At 45.5% G+C, this 17,759-nt stretch overlaps 1 protein-coding gene across 3 annotated transcripts in view; it reads left to right on the top strand.

Moving 5' to 3' along the window:
- Positions 1–16,278, top strand: part of FBXW10B (F-box and WD repeat domain containing 10B) — a 33,116-nt gene extending 16,838 nt beyond the window's left edge. For 2 of the 3 annotated variants that reach the window (XM_078437722.2, XM_078437719.2), the window contains 5 exons: positions 1,176–1,324; positions 2,297–2,439; positions 5,198–5,356; positions 7,244–7,512; positions 15,421–16,278. In XM_078437722.2, the coding sequence (XP_078293848.2) occupies positions 1,176–1,324; positions 2,297–2,439; positions 5,198–5,356; positions 7,244–7,512; positions 15,421–16,229 (1,529 nt within the window). In that variant the 3' untranslated portion in view covers positions 16,230–16,278. The remainder of the gene's footprint in view (positions 1–1,175; positions 1,325–2,296; positions 2,440–5,197; positions 5,357–7,243; positions 7,513–15,420) is intronic. The other variant, XM_078437721.2, reaches the window with a different exon arrangement.
- The last annotated feature ends 1,481 nt before the right edge of the window (positions 16,279–17,759 follow it).

Below are 17,759 nucleotides of genomic sequence, written 5' to 3'. Positions count from 1 at the left end.
AACTTTAATGGTCTCATTCCCGAATCTGTGGTGCCTGCTTTCAGTTTCTTCCTTTAAGGTCTATTCTCCCACCTGCTCATCTATTTTCATACCTTCCCAACACTCGCAGGATGGTGGGTGGTAGAAACATGGAGCCTGCCCCCAGCTGTGGCCGTCTCTCAAGTAGTAAAATCCAGAAGTCAGATTCAGAAATCGGTTTTTTAAAAGGAATAAACAAACATTAAAATGCTTTCAATGTTGATTTATTTTTGAGGGGTGGGGGAGGGGCAGAGAGAGAGAGACAGACAGACAGACAGACAGAATCTGAAGCAGGCTCCAGGCTCTGAGATGTCAGCGCAGAGCCCGACGCGGGGCTCGAACTCACGAGCTGTGAGATCGTGACCTCAGCCGAAGTCAGGTGCCTAAGCGACGGAGCCCCCCAGGCACCCCCAGAAATATGGTTAAATGTAAATAAGGGTAGACAACTTGCTTTTCCTTTGGACATAGAAGGGATGAGTCAGGAGAATAGTATCTGGAAGGAATAATGCCATGAAACACGTGCCGTGATTTTCCTGAAATCCACTCAATAGCAAGTATTTTTCAGGCTCAAGAAGGAGGCTTATTAGTGAAATAAGTCATACAGAGAAAGACAGATACCATATGTTTTCACGCTTATGTGGATCCTGAGAAACTTAACCGAAGCCCATGGGGGAGGGGAAGGGGAACAAAAAGTTAACAGAGGGGGAAGGAGGCAAACCATGAGAGACTCTTAAAAACTGAGAATAAACGGAGGGTTGATCGGGAGTGGGGGGGGGGGGCGATGGGCACTGAGGAGGGCACCTGTCGGGATGGGCACGGGGGGTGGTATGGAAACCAATGTGACAATAAATTTCATATTAAAACCAACAAATAAATAAATAAAAAAAAGAAGGAGGCTTATTAGAGATGAGCTGTCTAGCGCTTGGACCCCAAGGCTGAGTTGTAGGGTTAGAGCCAAGGTCTCTGCGTTGCTGGCTCTCTCAGGGACCCACGGTCAGGGAGTTCTGTGCTGCAGGCTCATGGAGCTGTTGGTGAGCCTGTAGGGGTGCTGGGCCAGGCGGAGGCCTTCTAGGGTCTCCCTTGATGGGCGTGGCTTCTGTGCCGGGCTGTAGAACTCCACCATAACCTGCCTTCGTGCCCCTCCCCACCCCTTTCAGAGTGGGATGTCGAGACAGGGAAGTGCCTGAAGACGCTTAAACACAAAGACCCCATCTGGGCCGCCAGGATCAATGACAGCTACATCGTGAGCAGCTGTGAGCGGGGGATAATCAAAGTGTGGCACACTGTCACGGCCCAGCTGGTAAAGGTGAGAGAGCAGTGGGCTGGCGGGGGCGGGGAGGGGGGAGGGGGGACCGATGGTCATGGACGGGAGGAGACTCACGGTCTCCCCCATAGAGCTCTTCAGACCATCCTAAAGGTACCGTGTTAGAGTCACCCAAAGGGTGGTCCTGAAGAATTTTAGGGGAAACTCCCCTCCCACTACCCCCCCCCCCCCAAAAGAGGGCCATTCTGAGACTGTGGAGGGTCAGGGATCATGTGACTTACGTTGTCACGCAAGTGGTGGTAGCAGGCTACGTTCTGACTCCGTATGATATACGGGCTCAGGGTCTTTTAACAGTGGCTTTTCCTTTTCCAGAACATTCTACCCTGACTCTTGCATGGGGTAAGGAAATGAACAGAGTCACAGTAGTTTTTCTCCTTACTCTCTGGTGAAAAGAGAACAGTGGCTGCTCTTGAAAGCGACTGAATGCTCACACACACCCAAAGTGTTGCTAGAGTCGAAACCTCCTGGCTCTAGCGGGCGGTGGTGAGATACATTTGTGCCGGGAACACAGGAGCACAGCGAGAAGCTGCTGGGCCGGCTGGTGCATTTTCTTCCCATCAGTATTGTTGTCACCATGGTCTAACCAGCAGTTGCAGGCACGGGGAGGCCCCAAGTGTCCTGCGGTCCTGGCAGGGACCTGGGGTTGGAACACACCTGACCCTTCACCTTGTGGCAGAAGACAATGGTGAATTCTGGCCCTCTCCCGGACTCCAGGAAGATGAGGCCTGCCCCAGCCACAGAGCCCTCAGGAGCAAGGCTCTCCTTAACCATTCCTTCACTGGGGAGAGAGCTCTGGAGAGAGGGAGGCATGGACACCACTGGCTTTTTCAGAACAAAAGCAAAGAATGGCGGAGCGTGTTGGGATTCATCCAGAGAAGCCCCCAGCTTTGGGCCTTGGAGGACTCACAGTCCGAGTTGCAGATGGGCTGAAAACAGAGGCATCTTCTCTTGCAGACTCTCATTGGCCACGAGGGAGCCGTGAAGTGTCTGTGCTTTGACCCGTGGCATCTCGTCTCAGGAGGTGCAGATGGCCTGGTCATGGCCTGGAGCATGGTGGCAAAGTACGAGCGGTGCCTCATGGCCTTCAAGCATCCGAAGTAGGTGCCAGGAAAGCCCTGGTTGATGGATGTGGGACTCTCTCCTTTTCCCTCACAGCCTAGATTTTGTAACAACGGTACTAGATGTGGGTCAGGCTCATGACACATGTGACACATTTATATCCGTTATCAGACGACATTAGGCGCGTTCCGGGTGGTATGGCCACACGCTTCCATCTGTTTATGAATATTGGCAGAGCCATCCCAAATAATGCCAATGCCAGTAAACTGAAAATTCTTGGAGTTGGTCTTTACCCCAGGCCTCTACTTAAAATCATCCAAGTGCCAAAGATTTAAAAATAACCAAGGGGTTAAAGAAGGAGCTTTCTTACAAGTCTGCCGGCTACATTCTATTCCAGGACGGCAAACGTCTCATTTTACAATTCCAATCCCAGTTTAGTGGTGGTGGCTGCTTGGAGCCAGTGGAGAAGTAGTCTGAGGTCACATTTGAGCTTGTTTGCAGAGGATCTTGTGGTCAGTTAATGGTTCTGCCACGGCCACGGGTTTTTGTAGGCTGTGTGACGTCACTCTTGTACCGCGTGAACAATGCTTCTTCCCCTGCGTGCGTTATCAAAAACTCTAGGGAAACAAGATGCTACCCTAGTTGACTAAAAGAGTGAATGGATCTTCTAGGGGACCTATCACCGAGAGTTATTTAGTAAAATATGGCCCTAGATTTCCTCGTGTCTTCGTAGGGACCTCTTGAGCCGGCACGCTGGCCTTGTGGGAGGTGGAAGGGGATTTGAGTTACATGTGTGTGTTTACTCTTTGTGGTGTGTGACCGCGTTATTGGTGAGTGGGTGCTGCGAAGGGCTTCTGTTCAGTGATTTATCTGGGGTTATCAATAAGCCTCTTAGCATGTTGTCTGGATTATCAAAACTTACGAAAGGGAAGAGTCAGGCTTTAGGATGTCGCCTGAAAGTTGTAATTATATGTTTTTATTTTATTTATTTATTAAATGTTTATTTATTTAGTTTGAGAGAGAGCGCGCGAGCATAAGAAGGGGAGGGGCAGGGAGAGAGAGGGAGACACAGAATCCGAAGCAGGCTCCAGGCTCTGAGCTGTCAGCACAGAGCCCGACGCGGGGCTCGAACCCACGGACCGTGAGATCATGACCTGAGCCCAAGTCAGAAGCTTAACCGACTAAGCCACCCAAATGCCTCTTATTTTCACTTTTAGATGGGGCGACCAGTTGATCGACTGATCTATCCATCACAGGAGCCACATTGACCTCTTTGCTGTCCTTTGAACGTGCTAAGCATGCTGTAGCTTTCAAGGTCTTTGTTGTTTCTGTTTTGCTAGTGGTTGGGGCCTTGAAATGTCTTAATCTGACCAGGGCTAAGGCCGAATGGTATGGGGTGAATGTCATTCTGTTAACACATTATATCAATAATCATACTCCAAAACCTGAGCTGACACTCACCTTTTCATCAGATATTTATTGAGGACCTTCTACGAGCTGGGCCTTGTGTTAGGTGCTGGGCATGCAGAGATGAGTAAGAGACAGGTTGTGAGAATTTAACAGTGTACCTGAAGTTTGTGTATGTGTGTGCGAGGGGAGGGGAGACGATGGAGATAGAGGGTGGTTTTGTGGAGAAGGTAGCACATGAGCAAGGCCACAGACGGACCTGGATGGATACAGATGGCAGGGATCCAAGGGCTTGTTTGACACATAAGATCTAACAAATTGGTGGCATCAGATTCAACTTAAAGAAAAATTTTAAGTTTATTTATTTTGAGCGAGAGCGCACGAGCTTGAGCAGGGGAGGGGTAAAGAGAGGGGGAGAGGAATAATCCCAAGCAGGCTTCGAGTTGTTGGCACGGAGCCGGGTGCGGGGCTTGGACCCGCGAACCACGAGATCAGGACCTGAACCAAAGTCGGATGCTTAACCGATTGAGCCACCCAGGCGCTCCCGAATTCAACTTTTTAGTATCGTTAACAGGAATGGGGTAATTACATTTTGTAGCTGAATACTCCACACGTCTGGAGGCCCGCTTGGCTGCAGCCGTTGTGGGAAGGTTTTGTGGGAAGCATCTACATCACCTGGCCCTCTCTCTTCTGCTGGTCACCACCAAAGGGAGCTCACACATTTCGTCCCTGGGTAAAACTTTCCTTCGGGACGTTTCACTGGAAGAATGAAAGCCGCTCATTTAAGATCCCAAAGGAACTGCTTAAACACTGGGTTTTTGCTTCCTATAAAGATGATCATTTCCCCATGTGTGGATTTCTTTCTTCACTGATGCTAGGGACGCCTGGCTGGCTCCATTGGTGGAGCGTGACTCCCGATCTCGGGGTTGTCGGTTCGAGCCCCGTGTTGGGTGTAGAGATCACTGAAAAATATCTAGTGATACTATCTGAAAAGGCATCAAAACAGTAAGTTCTCAGCATGACTTTTTCAGAAGTCATTAGCTAGGAACCAAATTGTAAGAGAAAAGCGTGATCACCTCTGGATCAGAACCCGCCCCCCCCCCCCCCCCCGGCCAAAAAAACCCAAACAAATAAAAAACAAAACAAAACAAAAATGCAAAAGCACAAAACCCGTGACAGAAGCCTCTGTGTTTCGCCACCTTGTGGCACTGTGACAGGACTGCAGGAAAAATAACCACGGGATGGGAGGAGAGAGGACAGCCACGTCTTGAAGGTGAATGGCGGTCGTGACCGCTGCCTCCCCACCATACACAAAATACCCCACGCTACCAACACACCCAAGCCTTCCAGCAACACATGGGTACAGCCTGCCGCTCTGTTCTCTTCCAGGGAGGTGCTTCATGTGGCTCTTCTCTTCCTCCGGGTCATCAGCGCCTGTGCCGACGGCAAGATCCGCATTTACAATTTCCTAAACGGGAACTGTCTGAAGGTGATGAAAGTCAATGGCAGAGGTGACCCCGTGCTGTCCTTCTTTATTCAGGGCAACAGGTGGGTGGTAGGTGTGGAGGTCAGAGCCGTGAGCAATTCTGTTTGGATGATTTTCTGCTCCCCTGGGACACCAGCCTTGGCTTTGCTGGCAGGAGGAGAGGGTGGGCAGGGCTCTCCTCCAATTTTGGCGGTAGAAGGGTAATATTTTGGCGGTAGAAGGGTAATATTTTGGCTATACAGGGGTAATATTTTGGGTAATATTTTGGCGGTAGAAAGGTAATGGTCTTGAGGGGGACTAATCGGACTTTGCACAAAGCTTAGCAGTCGGGGTTCACATTGCTTTTAATTTGTTCCGGATGTCTGGGCAAGTCAGGCCGTGAGTACAGTTAAGGCACTGCCGTGAATGTGTACACCCTGCTTGGCTCCCTGGCCCTGCCTTCTCTGACCATCTGTCTCTGATGCCCACTTCTTTTTTTTTTTTTTTTAATGTTTATTTTTGAGAGAGAGAGAGAGAGAGAGAGAGAGAGAGACAGAGCGTAAGCAGGGAAGGCGCAGAGAGAGAGGGAGACACAGAATCCGAAGCAGGCTCCAGGCTCCGAGCTGTCAGCACAGAGCCTGACTAGGGGCTCGAACTCAGGAGCTGTGAGATCACGACCTGAACCGAAGTCGGGAGCTTAACCGGCTGAGCCACCCAGGTGCCCCTTCTGATGCCCACTTCTAACGCAAGGAGACTTCTGGGAGGGTGGGGGATGGCTATAGCGGCCGGTCCAGTGTCCATTGGGGAAGAACCGAGCCGGTGGGTTTACAGAAACCAGAACAATGACTAATTATATATAGTATTACACTTGCTATATGCTAGGTTCGGGGTGATATTATGTGAAAATACCCAAATAGAATTGTCTTTTACACAGATCACTTGAGACATCAGTTAATCTCCCTGAACCATATTGCCTTCCTTTTTTTTTTTTTTTTTTTTTTTTGGTAAAGAACAAAAACCTGATGTTTTATTTATTTATTATTATTTTTAATTTTTTTTTACATCTATTTATTTACTTGGAGAGCGAGAGAGTGGGGAAGGGGCAGAGACAGAATCCTGAGTAGGCTCCGTGCTGTCAGCCCGACACGGGGCTTGATCCCATGAACCACGGGATCGTGACCAGAGCTGAAGTCGGACGCTTAACCGACTGAGCTACCCGGGTGCCCCACAGCTGTTCTGTTTAAATTTAGGGCATGCTCAGAGACTTTGGGGGTGGTGGAGGGACAGGGGGAGCAAAGTCCTCTGTTACAGTTTTCCTCATCCCCATCACAGCAATAGAAACATGGTATTTGGATACTGTGCTTGAGAAAAAGGGTGAACTTCAAGACGGTGGGGTGCAGAGTAGCTAAGTTTTCTGCGTTGGGCACCCTAGGAACTTGGTACTCACTCCGTGAATGGAAATTCACTTAAAAATATTTTAACTTGGGGGCCGCCTGGGTGGCTCAGTCGGTTAAACGCCAGAATTCGTCTCAGGTCATGATCTAGCGATTTGCGAGTTCGAGCCCCACATCGGGCTCTCTGCTGGCAGCACAGAGCCTGCCTTGGGTCCTCTGTCCCTCCCTCTCTCTCTGCCCCTCTCCCACTGGTTCCCTCTCTCTCTCTCTCTCCCTCTTTCAAAATAAATAAACTTAAAAAAATATTGTAACTTGGAAAGTAAAGTAATCAGAACACATGGCCGCGCTGACACTTAATTTTAAAGGAAACGACCCTCACCGCCCCGCCGGCTACCTTTCATCACTCCAGATCCTTCAGTAGCCGACACCATCCTGCTTGTACAGTCTCTCCCCCCGGGCGCCGTTCCCTTGGCCTCGGCATTGGACACGGCCGTGATTGACGTGCCTTATTTGGAGGCCCGGGCAGTGGCGGCCTTCATGCTCCTTTTGTGGGCGATCTTGTTGCTTTTGTTCCAGGATGGTGATCAACACAGAGAGCAATATTCTCATGTTCCAGTTTGAGAATGTTAAGTGGCAGTACTCCCTGGACAAGGCCAAACAAAAGAAGAAGGAGAAAGAAGAGGACAGGGAAGAAAACGGCCTTGTGGAAGTTCTCTCCAGGTCTAGCACTCAGGTTTCCAGCCTGAAGGACTCGTTATCCAGTCAACAAACCGTGACCCAGGAGTCCCTGTTAAGTAAACCAGGCAGGTCCCGAGTTTTCCGGAGGACAACCAGGTTACTTACAGGTAAGAGAACTGAATCCCAGGCCACCTCAGTGTACCCGATGGAGTGGATGAGAGGGTGGCAGGATGAGTTTCTTTGTAGGGAAAGAACGAGCATACAAGTTGGGGAGGGGCAGGGAGGGAGGGAGACACAGAATCCGAAGCAGGCTCCAGGCTCCGAGCTGTCAGCACAGAGCCCGACGTGGGACGTGGGGCTCGAACCCACGAACCGCGAGATCATGACCTGAGCCCAAGTTGGATGCTTAACTGACTGAGCCACCCAGGCGCCGCAATGATTTATTTTATTTAAGTTCATTTATTTATTTTGAGAGAGAGAGAGAGAGAGAGCGAGAATGGAGGAGAAGCAGAGAGAGAGAGAGGGAAAGACAGGATCCCAAGCAGGCTCCACACTGTCAGCACAGAGCCCCATGCAGGGCTCAAACTAAGGAACCGTGAGATCATGACTTGAGCTGAAAAGAGGAGTCGGATGCTTAAGCCACTGAGCCACCCAGGCGCCCACCAATGATTTCTTGAAAATGTAAATCTTCACCTTTAAGGAAGGTGGGAGCCCATTCTTTTTGATTCACCAACTGGTTAGCCAACTCAAGAGAATCTCCCGATTTTCAAGGCCTAGGTTTACAAACGTATTAGAATCTTTATACAGTAGATAACTAATATCTACTCTATACTTGCCATGAATACAAAAAGCAACCAACATCTGCGCCCATCCAAACATACATTACATAATTATTTCCTTAAAACAGAGGCAAGATATTATTGTACCACAGAAAAATGAGCTATGCAGAATGTATTATCTCGAGAGCCTGATTGATAACATGCGTACCCAGAAAATATTAGTTATAAAGCAGATACGTGTGTGTGTGTGTGTGTGTGTGTGTGTGTGTGTGCGTGAGTGCTGTTGGGAATGCTATTTATAAGACGCACAGAGAATAAATTAGGAGTGGGGTACAGTAGCCAGACTCCTTCCTTTTACCTGTCCCTGATTTTGGCATGGATAACTGGATCCCCAGATCTAAAGAGAACATCAAGAGATCACGTCCAGGCAAACACTACAAATGATCAGCTCTCTCTTGAGGAGACCAAGAGGTTTAGGTGGTGCTTAAAGCTTGGCAATCAGTAGGAAAAGTGGGTGAGAGGAAGGGCAGGAGGGGATGTAGATCTCAGTCTCCGGATGACTTACCTAGTGTGACACAACAACAAACAAGGTGATAGTCTGGGTGAAAATCATTCGATGACCAGCTATGCGCCCCGCCCCCCCCCCCCCTTATGTTGACCTAATCGAATTATATAATTACTGTGACTTCCTCCTCAATCTTCAGTAGGAGTGTTAACAGAGGCACCTCAAACTCAAGGAAAGTCAAAATCACCCCGAAGATACGGCAAGAAGAGGGCGAGTCCTGTTTGTAAGGAAACAAGGGGGCATAGATGGTGGGCAAGAGAGTTTGGAAGCAAAAATCCTTGCAGGGGATACGACAAACAGTGATACTTTATTCTGGATCAGGGGCAAGATCCTCTCTCTCTCTCTTGCTCGCTCACTTTTCCCCATCTAGTTTTTCAGCAAGCCCATGACCTTGGTTATCTTTGAGAATTCAGAATGGATAAAATGTCTGGCTTTTCTTAAGGGTGATTGGTTTTTCCTTCATTGTTCCCTTACGCACAGCCTGAGAACTTCTGTAAGAGCTGCCTTTTCAGTTTTGGTCTCACAGCCTGCCTCCTCCCTGCCACTGAGACTTCTCACTTCTGGGACTATTGCGTCATCAGGAATAGAATGTCCCTTTGTTGTTTTGGAGAGACTGTGGTAAAGATTTAAAATGCCTTTCAAATATTTTTGGTTAATAGGATAGCACTTGAGTCGAACTCCCTGCAGAGACTAGCTTCAAGGTGAAGTTTCAGGAGGGCTCTACTAACAAGGGCTCTACTATATCCTTGAATATACGTACGTTTATGTACCTGTACAGGTATACCTGCAAGGGTAAAGTCTTAGCAGTGGCGTTGCCAAGATAGGGATGAGGATAACGGCCCTTAACAGTTAGAAAGGTATCGGGGCACCTGGGTGGCTCAGTAGGTTAAGCGTCGCACTTCGGCTCAGGTCATGATCTCACAGTTCGTGAGTTCAAGCCCCATATGGGGCTCTCTGCTGTCAGCACAGAGCCTGCTTCAGATCCTCTGTCTCCCTCTCTCTGCCCCTCCCCTGCTCTCACACACTCTCTCTCTTAAAAATAAATAAACATAAAAAAATTGGAAAGATATTGATATCTCACCCCTATGTTTATTGCAGCATTATTTACGATAGCCAAATTATGGAAGCAACCCAAGTGTCCATCAGTAGAAGAATGGATAAAGAAGATGTGGGTTGTGTGTGTGTGTGTGTGTGTATTTACTTGCATATATACATATACTATATACAAATATATACATGTATATACCCCACATATATACATTATATATATTTGTGCATACACACACACATACACACACTGAAATATTACTCAGCCATAAAAAGAATGAAATCTTGCCATTTGCAACAACACGGATAGATCTAGAGGGTATAATGGTAAGCGAAATAAGTTAGAGAAAGACAAATACTGTATGATTTCACTCATATGTGGAATATAAGAAATCAAAGGAACAAAGAAAAAAAGATACCAAACAACAGACCCTTAACTATGGAGAACAAACAGATGGTTGCCAGAGGGGAGGTGACTGGGGGGATGGGTGAAATAGGTAAAGGGAATTAAGAGTACACTTATCTTGATGAGCACTGAATAATGTACAGAATTGTTGAATCATTTATTGTACAGTTGAAACTAACATAACACTCCATGTTAACTATACTGGAATTAAAATAAAAAAAAATAATACCAAAAGAGGGGAACGCTAACATAGCTGATTGGATTTGGAAAAAAATTAGAAAGATATTGCCATAGTTATCCTTAAAAATGATATACCAATTTACAGTCCCACCAACAGTGCATGAGAGCTCCCACCACACCCAGGCACGTCCAAACTGGGTGTTAGCCATCATTTTGTACTTGCTTATATGGTAAGTAAAAATAGTTTCTGCATTTCTTTGAGGTGGGTCGCTAACAAGCTAAATGTCCACCAGCGGGCAGTGATGAAGTAGATATGGAAAAATTCACACTATGGAATACTCGCTAACAGCTACAAATTGTATCATGAGGACCTACATGTATTGACTTGGAAAGAGATCCATGATATATTATTATATGAAGAAAGACACCCTAGTGAACAATGAGTTATCACAATTCCTTTTTTAAAAAATTTGGGGGGTGCCTGGGTGGCTCAGTTGGTTGAGCGTCCGACTTTGGCTCAGGTCATGATCTCACGGTCTGTGGGTTCAAGCCCCACATTGGGCTCTGTGCTGACGGCTTGGAGCCTGGAGCCCGCTTTGGATTCTGTGTCCCCCCTCCCCGCCCCCGACCCCGTTCCTCCCCTGCTCGCACTCTGTCTCTCTCTCAAAAATAAAGATTAAAAAAAAATGTGAGTTTGTTGACACACAATGTTACATTAGTTTCAGGTAAATGACATACTGTTTTGACAAGTTAACACATTATGCTATGTCCCCATTACATTGCTATTACAATATCATTGACTGTATTCCTTATGCTGTGCCTTTTATTCCCATGACTTACTCATTTAGTAACTGGAAGCCTGTATCTCCCACTCCCCTTCACCCATTTTGCTCATTCTTCCCCCACCCCCTTCCCTCTGGCAACCATCTCTGTATTTATAGGTCTGATTCTACTTTTATTCATTTATTGTTGTTGTTGTTGTTGTTGTTTAAGATTCCACTTTTGAGTGAAATCTGGTGGTATTTGTCTTTCTTGGTTTGACTTGTTGCACTTAGCATCATACCCTCCAGGTACTTTCTGTGTTGTCTCAAATGGCACGATCTCATTCTTTTTATGGCTGCTTAAACATCTTCATAATCCATTCGTCTATTGTTGGACATCTACATCGCTTCCATATCTTGGCTATTGTAAATAATACTATAATAAACATAAGGATGCATATATTGAATTAGTGTTTTTGTTTTCTTTGGGTAAATATCCGATAGTGGAAATACTCCATACTGTTTTCCACCATGGCTCCACTGATTTGCATTCCTATGAACAGTGCACGAGAGTTCCTTTCTCTCCACATTCTTGCCAATGCTTTTATCTTGTATTTTTTATTTTAGTCATTCTGACAGGTGCAAAATGGTATCTCATTGTGGTTTTGATTTGCATTTCTCTGCAAATTATTAGAGATGTTGAGCATCTTTTCATGCATCTGTTGACCATCCGTGTGTCTTCTTTGGCAAAATGTCTGTTCAGGTCCTCTACCCATTTTTTAAATTGGGTTGTTTTTTTGGTGATGAGTTGTGTAAGTTCTTTACGTATTTTGGATATTAACCCCTGGTCGGATAGATCATTTGCAAATATCTCCCACCATTCAGTAGGTTACCTTTTTGTTTTCTTGGTGGTTTCCTTTGCTGTGTGCAAAAGCCTTTTATTTTGATGTAGTGCTGATGTTCCCACCCCCTGCTTTTTTTTTTTTTTTTTTTTTTTTTGCTTTTGTTCCCCTTGCCTTAGGAGACCTAGGAGATGTATCTAGAAAAATCTTGCTACGACTGATGTCAGACAGATTACTGCCTGTGTTCTAGGATTTTTATGGCTTCGGGTCTCACATTTAGGTCTTTAATCCATTTTGGGTTTATTTTTGTGTGTAGTGTTAAAGGGTGGTCCAGTTTCATTCTTTCACTTGTAGCTGTCCAGTTTTCCCAGCACCATTCATTGAAGAGACTGTTTTTCCCCATTGTGCATTCTTGCTTTCTGTGTCATAGATTGACCATATAATTACGGGTTTATTTCTGGGCTCTGTGTTCTGTTCCATTGGTCTATGTCTCTCTTTCTTTTTTTTGAATGCCAGCACCATACTGTTTTGATTACTACAGCCTTCTAGTGTATATCAAAATCTGAATTCTGATACCTCCAGCTTTGTTTTTCTTTCTTAAGATGGCTTTGGCTATTTGAGGTCTTTTGTGGCTGCATACGTATTTCAGTGTTTTTTCTTCTAGTTTTGTGAAAAATGCTGTTGGTATATTGTTCAGGGATTACACTGAATCTGTAGATGGCTTTGGGAAATATGGATATTTTAACAATATTAATTTTTCCAGTCCGTAAGCACGGAATACCTGTTTTCTGTCATCTTTAATTTCTTTCATCAATGTCTTATAGTTCAGAGTTTAAGTCTCATCTCTTTGATTAAATTTATTTCTAGGTATTTTATTATTCTTGGTGCAATTGAAAATGGGAGTGTTTTTAAAATTCTTCTTTCTGCTGCTTCATTATTAGTGTATATAAATGCTACAAATTTCTGCTACTAATTTTGCATCCTGCAACTTTATGGAATGCACTCACTACTTCCAGTAGTGTTTTGGTAGTCTTAAGGATTTTCTATGTATAGTATCATGTCATCTGGAAATAGTGACAGTTTAACTTCTTTACCAACGTGGACACTTCTTATTTCTTTTTCTTATCTGATTGCTATGGCTAGGACTTCCAGTACTACGTTGAATAAATGTGGTGAGAGTGGACATCCTTGTCTTATTCCTGATCTTAGGGTAAAAGCTTTCAGTTTTCACCATGGAGTATAAAATGTTGGTTGTGGATTTTCATGTCTGGCCTTTATTATGTTGAGGTATGATCTCTCTGCCCCCACTTTCTTGACACAATTCCTTTTTTTAATGTTTTTATTTTTTATTTTTGAGAGAGAGAGAGCGAGAGACAGAGTATGAGTGGAGGAGGGACAGAAAGAGTGAGACATAGAATCTGAAGCAGGCTCCAGGCTCTGAGCTGTCAGCGCAGAGCCCGATGTGGGGCTCAAACCCACAAATTGTGGGATCGTGACCTGAGACGAAGTCAGATGCTTAACTAACTGAGCCACCCATGTGCCCCCAAACAATTCCTTTTTCTAAAGGAGAAAAACTGTGTGTTTTCATGTACACACATACACACACACACAGAGTGGTTGATTCTGGGATTAAAAAGGACAGTGGGGAAGATTTTAACATCTTAATTTTATTTAGTTTTATATGCTTTAGTAAAAATATTTAATATTTTACTATTTACTATTTTAACATCAATTTAACAATATTTAATCATCAATTCAATATTATAATTATTAAATACTATTTAATGTAATAATTTAACATTTAATAATTTAATAAAATGTTATTTATTTAACAAAGTGGACAGGGAGATATTTGAAGCTTCATCCCATCTTAGTATGTCCATACACAAACATCTTGGGATAAAACCTATTTTGTCAAGGAAAATTATATGTTCAGCACACTGTTGCATTTTATTTTCTAGTTATGCATTGGTATAGTTTGGGGTACAGATTGTTTTTGATGTTTATTTATTTTTGACAGAAAGAGAGAGAGAGAGAGGGAGAGAGAGAGAGACAGCACAAGTGGGGGAGGGGCAGAGAGAGAGGGAGAGACAGAATATGAAGCAGGCCAGGCTCCGAGCTGTCAGCACAGAGCCCGACCTGGGGCTCGAACCCACGAACCGCGAGATCATGACCTGAGCCAAAGTTGGACGCTTAACTGACTGAGCTACCCAGGCACCCCACGTACAGACTTTTAATTGTTAGGTCAGACTAGACAATGACTTTCATGACTCAGTTATTCCTTTCGTAAAATGGGGATAATGCTTTCAGTGTATCTATGAGGTATTAGAGGGAGTGAAAAGCCCAAGTGAAAGAGAGATAATAGATTTGCTCACATGTGAAGACATCTTTGTTACTTCTAGGTATTAGGCGCCTTGGAAGTCTTGACCGTCATGCAGCATGTCAGAATGAATCTCTTATCCCTGTCAAGTGACTTTTAGAACTGCTGCTATTGTTAAAAAACATTTTAGGAACTCTTGTTCAGGAAGTGCCTTTTTTGGTCACATTGTGATATATTTAGGCTGTATATTTTGATGCAGTTTTGAGTTTGGAAAATGTCCAAAGATCATTTGGAATCAAATTTGATAAATAATTAATAAGATAGAGGTCAAACTTTGTGATGCAGTTTTTGTTTAAAAATAGAGATCGGGGGGCGCCTGGGTGGCTTGGTCGGTTAAGCGTCCGACTTTGGCTCAGGTGATGATCTCACGGTTCGTGAGTTCGAGCCCCGCGTCGGGCTCTGTGCTGACAGCTCAGAGCCTGGAGCCTGTTTCAGATTCTGTGTCTCCCTCTCTCTCTGCCCCTCACCTGTTCATGCTCTGTCTCTCTCTGTCTCAAAAATAAATAAACGTTAAAAAAAAATTAAAAAAATAAATAAATAAAAATAGAGATCGGTGGGGCACCTGGTGGCTCAGTCGGTTAAGCGACCAACTCTTGGTTTCAGCTCAGGTCATGATCTCACGGTTCATGGGACTGAACACCATGTCTGGCTCTGTGCTGACAGTGCTGAGCCTGCTTGGGATTCTCTCTCTCCCTGTCTCTTTGCCCCTCCCTTGCTTGTGCTCTCTCTCAAGATAAATAAACATTAAAAAAAAATGGAGATTTGTTACTATAAATTTATAAGGCCTATTTTGTGTGAATCATAAATGAGGTAGAAAGCACCTTCCCACAGGGAAGTCACAAAATGTGTGGAACATTGGGATTACATATGTTCCCTCCAAAATATGCATATCTAGAGCTGAATACACACTTGTACACAAATACCAGTATATTTCGTAAAAACTTGTCGTGTTGAATATGTCATAATTTCTAGCGTTATAGAGGATTTTTGCCCGCATGACGGCATACCCATTGGACAACAAAGACCTCAGATGGGTTTAACTTCCATGCATAACGAATTACTATTTTTCATGGAACACTCTGACTTGCTTTTGTTTTCTTTTTTTGAAAAACCAGATGATGAGAAAATTCAAAAAGAAAGACGCCCCGTAGACATGATCAAACGCTCGAAGAAAAAGTCCTGGCAAATCCCTATGTCACCTGACCAGTTCCTACTGACCGTTAATGCCCTGCAGCAGGCCCATAATTCGGGGGCATTTGCCTATCCCCGTAGGCCGCAAACCCAAGTCATCGATGCCCAGGGACCTTCGATTCCACACCCAAGGAAGGTCTTGAGTTTCAAAGGAAAATCAATCCAACACGCAGTTGATAGGTTGAGGCGCAGCGAACCTCCCATAGATGTGAAACAAACCAACATTCCCCTGGAGATCCAGAAACCGCAGCCCAACCTGAAGAACTCTTTGCACAGTCCCCGAGTCCAGTCCACCATACCCCAGCCCGTGATAATCCACCCCCGACTCACCGGCAGCTGCAAGGGTGAAGACCAAGTGACCAGCTCCATCGACGGGACCGTGCGCGCCTTCAGCCCATTAACCAGCACGCAGGTCATTAAACCGAACCGCATGCTGGCCCCACCAGCGGGCATGACAACCAAATCTGTCAAGAGAGAACGACCTCACTTCTGTACGACCCTTGATCCCTTTAGAGCGAACACTCAGTTCATGTTGTTGACTGTAAGGGAGGAGAAAGAGTACAGGGAGGCCAAGAGGAAGGAGCATCAGGCCAGGAAGCCCACTGAAGTGCTCGATCCAGAAAAAGCCAGCAAATCTGCATGGATCAGGAAGATCCAAGGCCTGCCTATAGATAATTTCCTGAAGCAAGGGAAAATAGCGGCTCCTGAACTTGGACAAAACATGTTTATCTGAACCAGCCTTGGGGCATGAACATCTTACAATAAACAGAAAACCAAGTGGATGTTGGGGTTTGGCTACTTGTTTTCTTTGTTTGTTTGTTTGTTTGTTTTGGACTGGCCCTTGGCAATGTGGGGAGTCCGAATTATCTTCCTAGAAGCCAAAGAATGGATATAATCAAAGTAAGAAAAGAGGGGGAGCTGGGAGCTGGGAGCGATTGGCATCTGTGTTCCCACTGAAAACCACTGAAACTTATGAAAGCCCAACTTCACTGGTGGGAGATGGGAAAGTGATCATTGGAAATTGAATACCACTCATCATTACCAGTTCAGGGCTACCATTCTGATCGCACATGAATGATGGGATTGTGTTAGAATAATGCATTGGAATTCTCTGGTATTTTTGCACGGAAGCCTGATGAAGTTCAATGAGCTCAGTTAAGCATCTAAAAGGAGATACCCTCAATGGGGTTGACCTATTGCATTGGAGAACGTTATGCGTTCTTTTCCTTCTCAGGGCTCTTATGGAAGAGAATTAGGCATAGACATCTTTTCTTCGAAGAGGGACACTAATATCAAGTGTGTGGATGTTTCTACTTAGACCTTCCAAGATGGTGTCAGGGACCAGGCAGGTAAAAGAGGGCGGCACGCTACCGGAGCGATGGCCCATCGGAGAGCTCAAGCCTCCTACTCCGTGGCTCAGCATGACCATAGGATGGTGTGAGATAGTAGAAAATATAGATTGGTCTCTGCCCCCAGTTCCTGGCACAGAGCTCCTGAAACGCTTATAAATTCCTAAGTGATACGAACACCAGGAACATCTCTTCTCTTTAACGAGGCGACTCAGAGTGGGCTCCTGGATGGGTCCTCGATGGGGGCTGGTCGGTCACCAGAAAGCTTGGGGATTTTAGCCCCACCCCACATCCTCTCCAGAGAGGAGAGAGCTCCAGAGAGGAGTTAATGATCCATCATGCCTACGGTGATGAAACCTCCGTAAAAATCTCAACAGTATGGGGTTCAGAGTGCTTCCAGATTGGTGCACACATCCATGCACTGGGAGGGTGATGCACCCCAACTCCATGGACCCTCCCAGGCCTTGCCCATATGTGTCTCTTTGTCCGGTTGTTCATCTGTATCTTTTAATAAGCTGGCACATGTAAGTGTTTCCTCGAGTTCTGTGAACTCCTCTAGCAAATTACTTGAACTCAAGAGGGAGGGTCATCGGAACCTCAAATCTATAGCCAGTTGGTCAGGAGCGCAGTGATAAACTGGGCATGTGAAGAATGAGTGTATGTGAGAGACAGAAAGAGAGAGGGAGAGCTGGCACGCACGAGAGTCTTCTGGGACTGAGCCCGTAACCTGTGGGATCTGGCTCTATCTCTTTAAAATGTCAGAATTGAATTGAATTGTAGGACACCCAGCTGCTGTCACTGAGAACTGCTTGGTGTGGGGAAGGAACTCCCACACATCTGGTGACCAGAAGTGAAGTGTTTTATGTGAAGAGTAAGAGAGACAGACAGCAGAGAAGTACAGTAGGGAAGAAGTG

Source organism: Panthera onca, chromosome E1, assembly GCF_046562875.1.
Source record: "Panthera onca isolate mPanOnc1 chromosome E1, mPanOnc1 haplotype 2, whole genome shotgun sequence".
NCBI lineage: Eukaryota > Metazoa > Chordata > Mammalia > Carnivora > Felidae > Panthera > Panthera onca.
Note: the sequence above shows the minus strand (reverse complement) of the source record. Positions and strands in the feature narration are given on the sequence as shown.